This window comes from Bremia lactucae, linkage group LG1 (assembly GCF_004359215.1).
Source record: "Bremia lactucae strain SF5 linkage group LG1, whole genome shotgun sequence".
Taxonomy (NCBI): domain Eukaryota; phylum Oomycota; class Peronosporomycetes; order Peronosporales; family Peronosporaceae; genus Bremia; species Bremia lactucae.
In genome coordinates, this window is record NC_090610.1 from 10501471 (window position 1) to 10513212 (window position 11742).

An 11742-nucleotide genomic window follows, 5' to 3' on the forward strand; every position below is an offset into this window, starting at 1 on the left:
GTAAAATGAAAACTGTATTAATATAGTTAAGTGTCTTGTTAATCTATCTTTGTAAATGTTGTCTTAACTATAAACTAATACTAAACATGTAAATGAATTCTTATCTATCTTATCTCGTAACTCTCTTTGATTACTTCTACAGCTGATTAGTCTGCGGAATAAATAGATATAATGGTCTATACCTATTTATGGATAAGAATTCAGGAAATTACTATTTAAAGTAATTTCCTCCAAATATTATCTACCTTTTGGATAATATTAATTAACAGTCTTTTATTGTTAATTTCATGTAACGATACACCCCGTTACAGAACTCGTGCCTAAGAAACATTCCATATGTTCGAGTGCCGTTCGTATTTAATATCCTAATCAAATTACCTTCGTCTTTCTATATTTGTCCGCGTTCACAATTATTATTGTGAGGCAAAAGAGCCAAGTGCTGTCATGAAAGCAGCACAGTCCAAGTTAAAACGACCCTCAGTTTACAGAGATAACTCTCGTGGTAAACTACGGAATGTTCGAAACAAATTGCCGGGAAGCACTCATCCCGAGAGGTAATAATTGCATTAGACTCCGAAGTGACCCGCACATTGCATTGGGTAAGAAAAACGATTTCTCGGGCACTCCTCAAAAGTTTTTACCAAGTCGCAGAGACGACGGCCGGAGTCAAGGTCAGGTGCAACGACCGACATCAATCTGTGAGGTGTGTGCAACTGCCAAGCAAACGCGTGAGGTATTCACGACGAGCAAAGCGGCTCAAACCGTCATAGGGGGCGCGCTTTCATATGCTGTGTTATGCTCTGTTCTTGGACCAGTTAATCCGGCCTTCAAGTCTGGTTTCAAGTACGTGGTGACCTCTATCATGATGAGGAGTCGCTGTGTGAACGTGTACCCACTACGCTGCGGAGTGGCCCGCATATTGCTAAAAGCGCAGTCCTGGAAGCAAGTTGAAGTTGCTATCGTTGGGAGAATTGTTTATATTTTTGACCTGTTTTCTTTAAATTACGTTTTATACGCATTTCATTGACGCGTTGTCATCCATAATGATTTGCGATTGCGCGATGGAAAAAAGCTTTTTACAATACTCCTTTTCCATACGCCAGAAACTCATTTCATACAAAACATTAAAGTAGGCATTTATTTAACAACATCTAAAACAGGTCTAGCTAGCAATTTGCCAGATTCCAATTAATCAGTACGTCCCTAAATCAGCACGGTCTCTAAAAGTTTCTGCGTGTTTTCAGCAGCCTCACGGACATCAGGGTCAGCTTCTGTGTCCACAAGAGTTAGAGGGCGAACAAACTCTAGAATGCTTTTAGTAGTCACCGGGTCGTTCAGTCTGGGTACAATTTGCCCCAGAGTTCGCAGCGCACGAAAACGCAGGTTCGCTGTCATTGACTTACATTGCTCCAGCACCATATCAATAGTGTCTCTTAATCTATCCATTTCTTGCAATTCCGAAGCAATAAGCTCAATTGCCAGCAATCCAGTAAGCCGCCCACGAAACGTGGACTGGAGGCACAGTAGAACACGAGGAACACACTTTTCGAGCATCCACTCACTACCTAAAGATTTTCCCAAAGGGGTAAGTGCTTCGCAAACCACTGAGCGAACTTCGTTGACTGTGTCACCGAGGAGTTCTAGACATGCATCCGCGAACGCACCGGGTAGTGTTGCACCATCTTCACGCTCGGCCCAGGCAGCTACGCAATGAACAAATTTTACACGTACACGCCAATTTATTGAGGTTTTAAGGGCCTCGATGGCAGGAAAAATCATGGCTATCACAGTATCCGACGAACTGTCGCAGTAACGCGCCATCTCTTCTAATAGTGATGCCCTAACAGTTGCCTCTTGGCTTCCATCCAGAAATTGCGTAAATATAGGCACCAATTCATCATAATAAACACTGCTGACATACTGCAGCGAGCGACCAACGGATCGAGCTAATGACAGTCTAACTGCCATCGAAACATCAGTTGAAAGCGTATACGTTGCCGGCAAAATGCTGCGTACAAACTTAAATTGTGCAGCAATCAAAAAGTGGGAGTTATTGTCGGCGAATTCGGGATTTGGCTGATTAAGTTCTTGACAATTCGATTTTGAAGCAGGCATTTGCTGTGATGCGATATCTCGCAGTGCCTCTCCAAGATAAAAGGACCCTACAGCACATGCACGGCGAACTTCCACGGTAGGATCACCAACCATTGACACAAAATGATCAACAAAAACGTCAGTGTACTCTGCACCAAATGCTCGACAGAGCGCAGGTAAGGTTCGCGCAGTCTCCAACCGAACTTGCCATGATGAGTCCGAGGTGTATGTATTAACCATTGGCATTATCTGGCAGTAAAGCAGCCGTAATTCATGCTCAGTCTCTTCCTGCGACTTGTTTTGATCTTTGCTAAATTGACAACGCAAAGTATTGGCAAGAATTATGCAGCATTTTACAGCAAAAATTCGAACAATGTCATGACTATCAGCCGTCGATTTCTCTAGCAGCTGTACTGTCCAAGAAGCCAAAGACGACCCACCAGCTGCTGCTAAGTCGCCAATGATAGAAGTTACAGCACGACGGACGAGGGGGTTGTCATCGTTGCACATGCGGTCAAGCATACCTCGAAGCTGAACGGGCACATCGCCATGAACATGCGGATAGACCATAGAAAGAAGTGCCACAGGCACTATTCTCGCTGTGGGGCTCGAGCTTACACTGAGCCGCGAAAGCATCGGAACTAGTAGCTTGTTTATGTCATCTTTTGATAATGAAAGAATAAGCATCTTCAGCGCGTTCACCATAACATCCCACGTAGCATGATTTTCAATAATCGACAAGCTCTCGAGTATGTGAAGAAGCACTGCTAGTAGAAGCTCGTAACGACAGCGTATACTACCTCCGCTACCGTTACTACTCTGTGATTCCTTAGCTTTTACTATGTTATGCATATTTGCTGAGCGCACCGCAAGCCATCCAAGGAACTGGATTGTCCGAATAACAATACTTTCGCCCTTATCATCATAGTCGTGGACGGAGGCAAATAGGTTAAGCAAGAATCGGCGTTCAGCACACATTTCACCAACACGTTCTTCTTCCATAGCCAAAATATCCTTCAACACAGCAGCGTCCCAATATTCATTTTCTGGTAGTAACCTCTCCAGCGGATTTGGATATTGCGAATTCGTCGTTGGAGGGTGATACTCTTCTGTGCTGAGGTAGTGAAAGAGAGCTTTCGTCACTATTTTTGGGAAGACGAGCACACCCTGATGAATTTTCAATTGAAATACGCGGAAGGACATTCGATCCTGTTCTGGAATCGGACGTTCAGTTTTTTGTTGGCGAATATTCATCGAAAGTTGCCTGCGGAGGGCCTTGTAGTCCTTAGGAGGGATAAGGACGAGCTGCAGCTGCAGAGGACGAATGGCAGTCTCAATCAGGCGCAATGTTTCTTTATGCGTCAAGTGCGTCACTCGTTGGCCATTAAGACCAACAAGCCAGCTCGAGCGTTTTACATTTGCCCGCTCTGCAGCTCCTCCAGATTTAATATCCACTACTATGGTTCGCTCTAAAATGTTTTCAACCGTAAGCCCAAGTGGCCCTGCCGGAATAGAAGCAGCGTATGATTCCATCACTGTAGCATTGGGCTGATCAATGTTCCATTCAGAGCCAACGATTCCACGAAAGTCACTTACAATGCGGTCCTCAGTCAAAAACATGTTTACAGCGCGGTCTAAATTAAAATCAGACTTTAACAGCAAATCAACAAGAACCTTGAGCTCCACTGTGGCTGGACCAGCTACAGCGTCCTGCATGGACTCGACAGCTTTGCATAAAACTTGAAGACCATACTTAGGATCAACAGATTCCAAAAATGTAGAAGCATCCGTATTTGCCGAAGCCATCACAATATCGCCATCACTATCTTGCGCGGGTGATGACGTCGCGGTAGCTGCGAAGCTTGATACACGACGGAAACGAAGCACCGATGGAATAGTAACACGCTAAAACACAAAAAACTATTAATACTCATGAATCAGAGAAAAGTTCGGCAAAGCAATTATACAACTCACCTCCTCCAACAACTGCTGTACTACCGCAGCACAGTTCTCTTTGGTTATAACTGTATCGCGAAAAAATAGCAGAACATCAGACTTTTGAATACCAGCCGCTGCTGCAGGGCCAAGAGGTTGCACTTGTTGAACTACAGCACGTCCCGAAATATTGCAAATCTCCCAGCAGAAATTACTGTTCGACATAATTACTTCATATGTTTCAGGTCCATACAGCAACTCTTCTTCGCTCCGCCTTATAAGCGCTGAAGTAGCAACCCTTCTATCCTCAGCAGGCGATGTAGGTACAACAGCTAATGAAAATGGCGCGAGTTGGGGTAAATCGACTGGCGTCAATGCTGGTACACTTTGTGGCGATGCTGAGGGCGAATGCAGCAACAGCTGCACCGTTTCATCTAACGGCGAAAAAGTTGTCTTTGAAGAAGCAGAGGATGGCGGTGAATACTTTTCATTCTCCATTCTGCTCATAAAGACATTTCGCGGCAACTCAATCTTATTAGTAACTTCTTCCTCAGCTTCGTCGTTTTCTTCAAAGCGCGCTTCCGCACCAGCCTCAGAAAAGTATATTTCCACCGCTTTATTCAAATCATTCCCGGCGCTGCTGAGAAGACTCAAGATAATTTCGCGATCTACTTCTCCACCCAAAAGTCCACTGAGCTCTTCAGCTTGACTCGTCCATTTGGCACGATTCGCACCAGTAGTGTCAGTTTCTTCAGTAAGCGGGTTGTTAGATAACACGGGAGATTCTGTCCAATTCATGCCATCTCCGTCCTCTTCGTCCGAGCCTTCTACGTCGTTGGTCGTTTGGATGGCGCCATTTTCAGTCTCAGTATGGAAGAATAAGTCTACAACCTTATTTGGATTATTGTCCGCTAGTGCTAGCAGCGATAGGATGCGTTCGCTTGAGATGTCACGGGGCCCGATGATGGCGCGGATCGCGTCTACCAGCGCGTCCTGCTGCTCCATCGCTGATAAAAATTCCGCCTACACTTTGTGTAAGCTTTATAGGTCTGATCTCGGGATAAAGCGGGGCGAAAGGCGGTGCTCTTATGCCTGCTATAATGCAGCTGTACGTGCAGACGAAGGGGGAGGCAAGACGCGGGATTTATTAACTCACGTGGCACACACTAACATTTAAATCCATTGAGTTTACGTCGTTACAGAAGGCTTGATGGTACGAAACAGCTTTATCAATGCGTGTGTGTAGCGCTTACTGTATTATTTTCAGGATAAGAATCTGCAGAACAAGGTGCAAAGCGCAAAAATTCTCGTGGTGGGTGCTGGTGGTATCGGCTGTGAACTTATTAAAAACTTGGTGTTAAGTGGCTTTGAGAATATCGAGCTCATCGACCTTGACACAATCGACGTGTCGAACCTAAACAGACAATTCCTTTTTCAATCGTTGCATGTTGGCCAGTCTAAAGCACTGGTGGCAAAGGAGATCGCCGAAAAATTTAACCCACGCGCCAAAATTAAGGCTCATCACGGCAACATTAAAAGCAGTAAATTTGGTCTCGAGTATTTTAAGAAGTTTAAAATCGTGCTCAATGCTCTCGATAATGTGGACGCACGAAAGCACGTTAATCGTCTGTGCCTTGCCGCCAAGATACCTCTCATTGAAAGTGGCACCACTGGATATCTGGGCCAGGTATCTGTTATCATGAAGGGCGAGACTGAGTGTTACGAGTGCGCGCCTAAGGTCACTCAGAAGCAGTACCCGATATGTACAATTCGAAGCACCCCTGAGAAGATGGTGCATTGTATAGTGTGGGCGAAGGAGTGTTACAAACTTCTTTTTGGCAAGATAGAGGACTCGATGTTGTGGGAGGACCCGAATAATGAAGACAACAATACCTTTATTCGTCTTTGCGTGCGAGCACCGAACATGAATTTTGATGACGTAAAAAAGCTAGAGGAGTATGCCTGCGGCGTCTTTCGTGGCCTCTTCGATTTAGAAATAAAGAAAAAACTGGAAATGAAGACATACAAGGCGGCGGCCAAATGTCCGCAGCCTTTATTGCTGGAAGAAATTGTTGGCTCAAACGTGGTGCAAGCAATTAGTTTCAATGATGAAGCCGAAGCGAAGAAAAAAGGCGATGGGGAGATCTGGAACGCTCGCAATGTGTGGAATGTCTCTGAGTGCGCAACTCGCTTTATTTCTTGTATTGTCCGCATGTTAAAGAGCGAGCACTCTCGTGCCAGCCTGGGCAGTTACGAGTTTGACAAGGACGACGCAATAGCAATGGAGTTTGTTACGGCAGCTGCAAACTTGCGCGCATCTGTATTTTCAATTCAAATGGAGTCTCTATATTGCTGCAAGGGTATTGCTGGCAACATCATTCCAGCTATCGCCACGACTAATGCAATTGTGGCAGGTTTTCAGGTGCTACAGGCATTCCGTATTCTGCAGGCAGCACAGCCAGTCGGAAAAGCATGCAAGTATACGAACTGCAATCGTTCTTGGAATGCTCGCGGTGTGCTTCTTCAGCCTAGCGATCTCGAGAAGCCCAACTCTCAATGCTACGTGTGCTCTAAGCACACGGTCGAGCTAGCCGTAGATACGAATCACATGCTTCTGCGTGACTTGGTGGAACAAGTTTTGAAGAAAAAGCTGGGAGTGAATGAGCCCACCATCTCGATCGGGTCCAACACAATTTACGAAGAGGGCGAGGACGCCGAGACGAGTCTAGCCGTAAATTTGGATAAGAAACTCGTAAATTTACCTGGCAAAGGCATTTGCCACGAAACCACAGTGTCCATTGAAGATTTTTCGCAAGAATTCTGCTGCAACATTCGCGTGCTGCACCGTGACGAAGCTCAATTCGAAGAGGATTCAATGGAGCTTTTTGCACTAGGTGGCGACATTGCCGAGCTAGTATATCCAAAAGAGAATGAAAACAAGCTCGCGACACTTAAAGGTTCTGTCAGAGCTCAAAAGCTTCATGAGGATGGTGACGAAGACTTTGAAATGGTTGAGTCGGTGAATGCTTCAGTGCACAAGCGCAGAGATACCGATGCAAATGAGTCGAATTTAAGTAAGAAAGCGCGGGTCTAAAACCGTACTTAGAAAATAATATATCGTGACTCTTATTTCAATACGCGATGACTTTTTGACTTGAGTAGAATTATAATAGAAGCCTTTCCCACGGTCAACCGAGACCAAACCGCTCCAGCCTTGCGCGCTGCGCGGGCGGATTTAACTTAAATTGTCAAAGAGAGCAATTGCGCAGCGAAAAACATATATATTACCGCTTATGGGCAGCGCATCAATTCAGGAAGGTGTCGCTGACTCTGCCCCGGAGGCGGAATCCACAATTGCTGGAGTGCAAAATCCTCAGAAACTGAACAAGTCGCCAACGGACCATCATTCTGATGAGAACTTAGGTATGTGGGATAAATTAAGGAAGCAACACTGGACGCAGGGCGACTCAAAGCAAGAACGTCCGGGAAATATTAAAGCTGCTGGCTTTAAAATGCAAAAAAATTCGTGTGAAGAAAAACTAGAAATTTTGAAGCGAAGAAGACCGCTTCAAAATAATAAGAAAAGTCAACACACAGAAACTAGCGAAACTGTTCAATCTGCTACAGCGAACAAACAATTGCACGTGCAGCAACAGAACAATAAAAAGGCCGTAAATGACTTAAGGCCGACCGGTGATGATGTGGAGGGACAGGCAGTCTATGCAAGTTGTACGACTGACATGAAGACATCTTTGCCGGCATTAAGACCTTTATCAATTCCTTTATGTAGTGTTGACATCGTTCATCAAGATGAAGTGCCTATAGAACTTTGCCCATTTTCAAGCGACGGAAGTGCTGAGGAATCGCAGCCAGAGCATCCGCCTCGCATTACAGATAATTTGCAAAATGCTTTGAACGAGCTTACAACAGCGGCTTTTGCTGCTGCGACGTCAGATTTGTCAACACCAAGAAATATAACTCCAACGCTTACATCGGTGACAGCTCGGGAGCCTACTACAAACACAACGTCTAGGACCATGGGAAAGCGAAAGCGAAGGAAGAAGTTGAGCTACTCAGCTCCTCGAAACAAATTAGCCGCAAAAATGAAGCAGGAAATGCCCCTCGCGTTTGCATCACCTACGCATAAAACAGAGCATAGTATTGCAGCGAATAGAGCTGAAGCGGAAAAGGGATTTAATGCACCGGCATCGCCGGTTTATCCTAATGCCGATGCTTCGCATCTCTACACGTCTACATCCGAAGGTGGATCGTGGCGATGGAAAGATGTAGACCCTTACTTTAGCCCTCTGATACAGGACGACCTAGACAATTTGGTTCGATGGCGGAAAGAAAACGCGAGTAATATTGCTGCGAGCTCAAATTTATGGTCCAACGTGCCCAATGTGGTGAAAAAGCGCGCAATTTTAGAGGCTATGCTCGCAGATTCTTTAGAAACAGGGGTTGCTAATATAGCCGTCTGTATTCGTCGTGGACGTCATTACCGTGATGTATGGGAAGAAACTGATCTTCTCGCTCAAATTAAGCGCGACTGCTTGGTGGAAGAAAGTCATCTTGAAAAAAAATGTATGAAAAGAAGATGCACAGAACTTTTTAGCTCAACAAGTCAAATACTGGAATCTCATCGCAATCTGGTGTATGGATACGACGACGATCTCTACCAAGAACTGATAGGTCGCTTAGAGAATCGGGTGAAAATGTATCAGCAAGGAGTAAACGCAAAATATGTTGATAATGATTTAGAAGTATCCGCAGCCCAGCTTGCATTCGACGAGGAAGTTTTGCCAAGTATTCCAATTTGTCAGTTACATCCAGCATCTTTAGGAATTTGGAAGCTTAGCAACAATGAGAAGTCTGACTTATCAATTGTACACCCCGCATCAATGAATCGAGCTCAAGTCCCGAATCGATGTAAAGAGGAGATAAAGCAGCATCACCAACGACATCTTGGCTTACAACGCGAACAACTAGACCATTTAGCTGTCCCGAGCGATAAATATGGTGAAGACGTTGGTGGCGCTATGTATGACAGACACAATTTTACCATAATGAACAGCGAAATGACCGACAGGCTGCCATCGTTTGGCGGTGTTTTAGAAGTAGATGAAATCTCGAAAGAACTGGACGCTTCAGTTAGAAAGCTAGTATCATTATCGATGTATAATTGGCAAATTGCGCAACTGGTTTTCGAGAGAGCAATGTGCAGCATTCAATGTGCACCAATAATAGAAAACGAGGCTGCTGTGGCGCGAGAGCTGGAAGAAGCTTATTTGCAGCTGTGTCCACCCGTATCCTCTAATAATGATATAAGTTTATATCCTTTAAACATTGGTCCCGCTCGTCAGCCACGAACATTTCAGGTTATGAGGGCTCCACAAGATATGACCGCAAATAGTGTACGCCACGAAATAGCTGATAATTCTTCGTTGGCTGTGGCTGCGTCAGTTGAATTTGCCTTGAGTCTGAAACAAGGTGATGTTGTGGATGTACTCGACCGAAGTGGTTGTTGGAACTATGGCGAAGTTGTGGACATTTTTCCAAAAGACAGGCTAGGAATCGCTAAGTTGATCCTATTACGATTTTCGCTATGGTTCGAGGACACCGTCGAGTGGATCGCGGCCAGCGAAGGTCGCATATTGCCGCAAGGTGTCGCAGCTGGCTTACGATCCTGTTCGGTTGGGCCTACCCGTGCCCATCGAGTCCGTGTTCAACACGACCATAGTCTTGCTAAAGATTTAGAACGGCTTTTTTCAAAACGACAGTGTAATCAAGCCGCGTCTACTTCACAATTTTTAGCGCATTGGAAACACAACATCGTTGCTCGATCCTCAACTATCCAGCACAATGCACCACAAAAGCGTAAACGCAAACGACCATCTAAGTCTGGTGCAGTGGTCGTGTCGACATGTTAGCCTGATAGAAGAGACTAATAAGCATGCACCATTTAAAGAAAGCATTTTTAAATTGTTTTGATGCATCGAATTTTTTGGTGAAAGATAAAACGCAGCCAAGATGCCAGTCTGTAGAAACGTCTTCTTTAGTGAATTCGTGGTAACGTTCTCTCTGGTAAGCGTTTTTTATAGTATTGATCTAGATAAAACATTTCGCGCCAAGCTATTTTGAGTAAAGCTGTTGTACGCTTCGTGGGACGAAAATTTTGAGGAACCGTTACAAAGCTTTTAATTTAGCCAATTTAATTTGTTAAGTTGATTAATATTTGCAAGACGAAACGCAGTCCTTCCAACCCGTCTATCGCTTAAATTATGGAGAACGTGAAGCGAGGCAAACTGAAGCTTAAAATTGGGAGCAAGCTCAAGATGGCGTCTAAGCACAAGCAAAAACAGAAGAAGAACAAGGACTTTAAGCGCCGCGAGGAAGAGCATCTTTACGTGCAAGAAAAGAGCAGTGACGCCGAGGTGGACGACTCGACTCCAGCACAGCGTCGACATGTCGAACACCAAAAGAAGAGGGTTGCAATCTTGGAACTTTCAGCTATATGCAAGAGCTAATATTTTGTGTGTGTTTTACACACAGGAACAAGAATTGATTGAAAAAATGGCATCGAAAACGTACCGAGAGCGTATTGAAGAACTTAATCAGCACCTTGGAAGCCTCACGGAGCATCACGACGTGCCGCGCGTCTCAGCTGCTGGTAACGGGTAGAGTAATTTGACCAGATGTATTCTTGAGGCTACTGTATTGAAGAAGAATATCGAATGGACTCACCAAACTACTAAATGATTGAAGCATTTTACTTGTACATTTTACTTAAAGGAAGCGTTATCCATCCACCACCCAAACGTTAACCAACCCTTCAAATTAATTTTGATTACTGTAATCCACCCTTCTGATTGGCAGCAGTTAAAGGTAAGGTACAGAAAATTGTGCTTCTGATTGGTCAAAGAGAATGAACGCAACTGTAAGAATTTCAGCACCCGGATGACACTTACCTTCAAATTGCAACCTTCACTGTGACAGCAACTATATCAAAATGAACACCCTTGCTTCTCCCCTGTCAAAATGCTGCTGCGCAGGTGGCATATCAACAAAAATATCTCCTCGCCAAGCACAAAGCAGGCTTCACAGCAGAAGCATGGGAGGCATTTATGAAGGCATGGATTGCTCTGATCAGTGCCACCACTGTTGAAAGTTACCCAGAACAAACTCCAGGTAAAATTTTGTCTTCCTTTTCCAGAAGGCTTCTTAACCGTGATTTAATCTAACAGTTGTCACCAAATCCGGAACATCCAGGCAATGCAAGAGGGAGAAATCCCAGCGCACGTCGTGCGCTACTGCAATGATACCTGGCTGGTGTACAAGGAGAGGTTTGTGTCAGCATTCTTACGCGGAAAGAAGCATTGAGGGCACATCTCAACGTCACTTGTGGAGAGCGCACATGCAGCCCCCAAGAAATGGATCGGGACATCAACAGGTATGCATATCTTTCAGTTTAGTCACATGAGGTCCATGCTTTTGCGGACAGATAAGTGCATTTTCAGGTCACCTGATGACAGCTAGCGTCATCCGTTTTGCGAGGTATCAAGAAAGATACGCTCGCAATACATATTAAGTGTTATCTAAAGAGATGACATTTTAATTGGTAAAATAGGTATTTATATATAATACGATTAAATATAAATCAGTCTGAAAATTACTTCCTACTAGGTAAGTGCGCACGAGGAGCCGGATTACCGC

At 44.7% G+C, this 11742-nt stretch overlaps 3 protein-coding genes across 3 annotated transcripts; 2 read left to right on the top strand and 1 right to left on the bottom strand.

Annotated features, from left to right (window-relative positions):
- Nucleotides 1-510: 510 nt before the first annotated feature.
- Nucleotides 511-5125, bottom strand: CCR75_009562 (uncharacterized protein). The gene is made up of 2 exons (XM_067967601.1): nucleotides 4069-5125; nucleotides 511-3999 (listed from the first exon to the last, which is right to left on the bottom strand). Exons 1-2 carry the CDS (start codon nucleotides 5032-5034, stop codon nucleotides 1204-1206), a joined length of 3762 nt encoding a protein of 1253 aa, XP_067820377.1. The 5' UTR covers nucleotides 5035-5125; the 3' UTR covers nucleotides 511-1203.
- A 2197-nt stretch (nucleotides 5126-7322) lies between these two features.
- CCR75_009561 (uncharacterized protein) lies at nucleotides 7323-9959 on the top strand (the record flags this gene model as incomplete). The annotated part of the gene is made up of 1 exon (XM_067967600.1): nucleotides 7323-9959. The coding sequence occupies one exon, from the start codon at nucleotides 7323-7325 to the stop codon at nucleotides 9957-9959; it is 2637 nt and encodes an 878-aa protein (XP_067820378.1).
- Nucleotides 9960-10143: 184 nt separating this feature from the next.
- On the top strand, nucleotides 10144-10882 carry CCR75_009560 (uncharacterized protein). The gene is made up of 2 exons (XM_067967599.1): nucleotides 10144-10517; nucleotides 10582-10882. The coding sequence occupies exons 1-2, from the start codon at nucleotides 10311-10313 to the stop codon at nucleotides 10708-10710; spliced, it is 336 nt and encodes a 111-aa protein (XP_067820379.1). The 5' UTR covers nucleotides 10144-10310; the 3' UTR covers nucleotides 10711-10882.
- Nucleotides 10883-11742: the final 860 nt, after the last annotated feature.

Coding starts and splice junctions, on each gene's coding strand:
- CCR75_009562 (XM_067967601.1), bottom strand. CDS start 5,034: ATGGAGCAGCAGGACGCGCTGGTAGACGCGATCCGCGCCATCATCGGG. Junction 4,000..4,068: donor TACAGCAGTTGTTGGAGGAG/GTGAGTTGTATA, acceptor TTTGTGTTTTAG/CGTGTTACTATTCCATCGGT.
- CCR75_009560 (XM_067967599.1), top strand. CDS start 10,311: ATGGAGAACGTGAAGCGAGGCAAACTGAAGCTTAAAATTGGGAGCAAG. Junction 10,518..10,581: donor TCGAACACCAAAAGAAGAGG/GTTGCAATCTTG, acceptor TTTTACACACAG/GAACAAGAATTGATTGAAAA.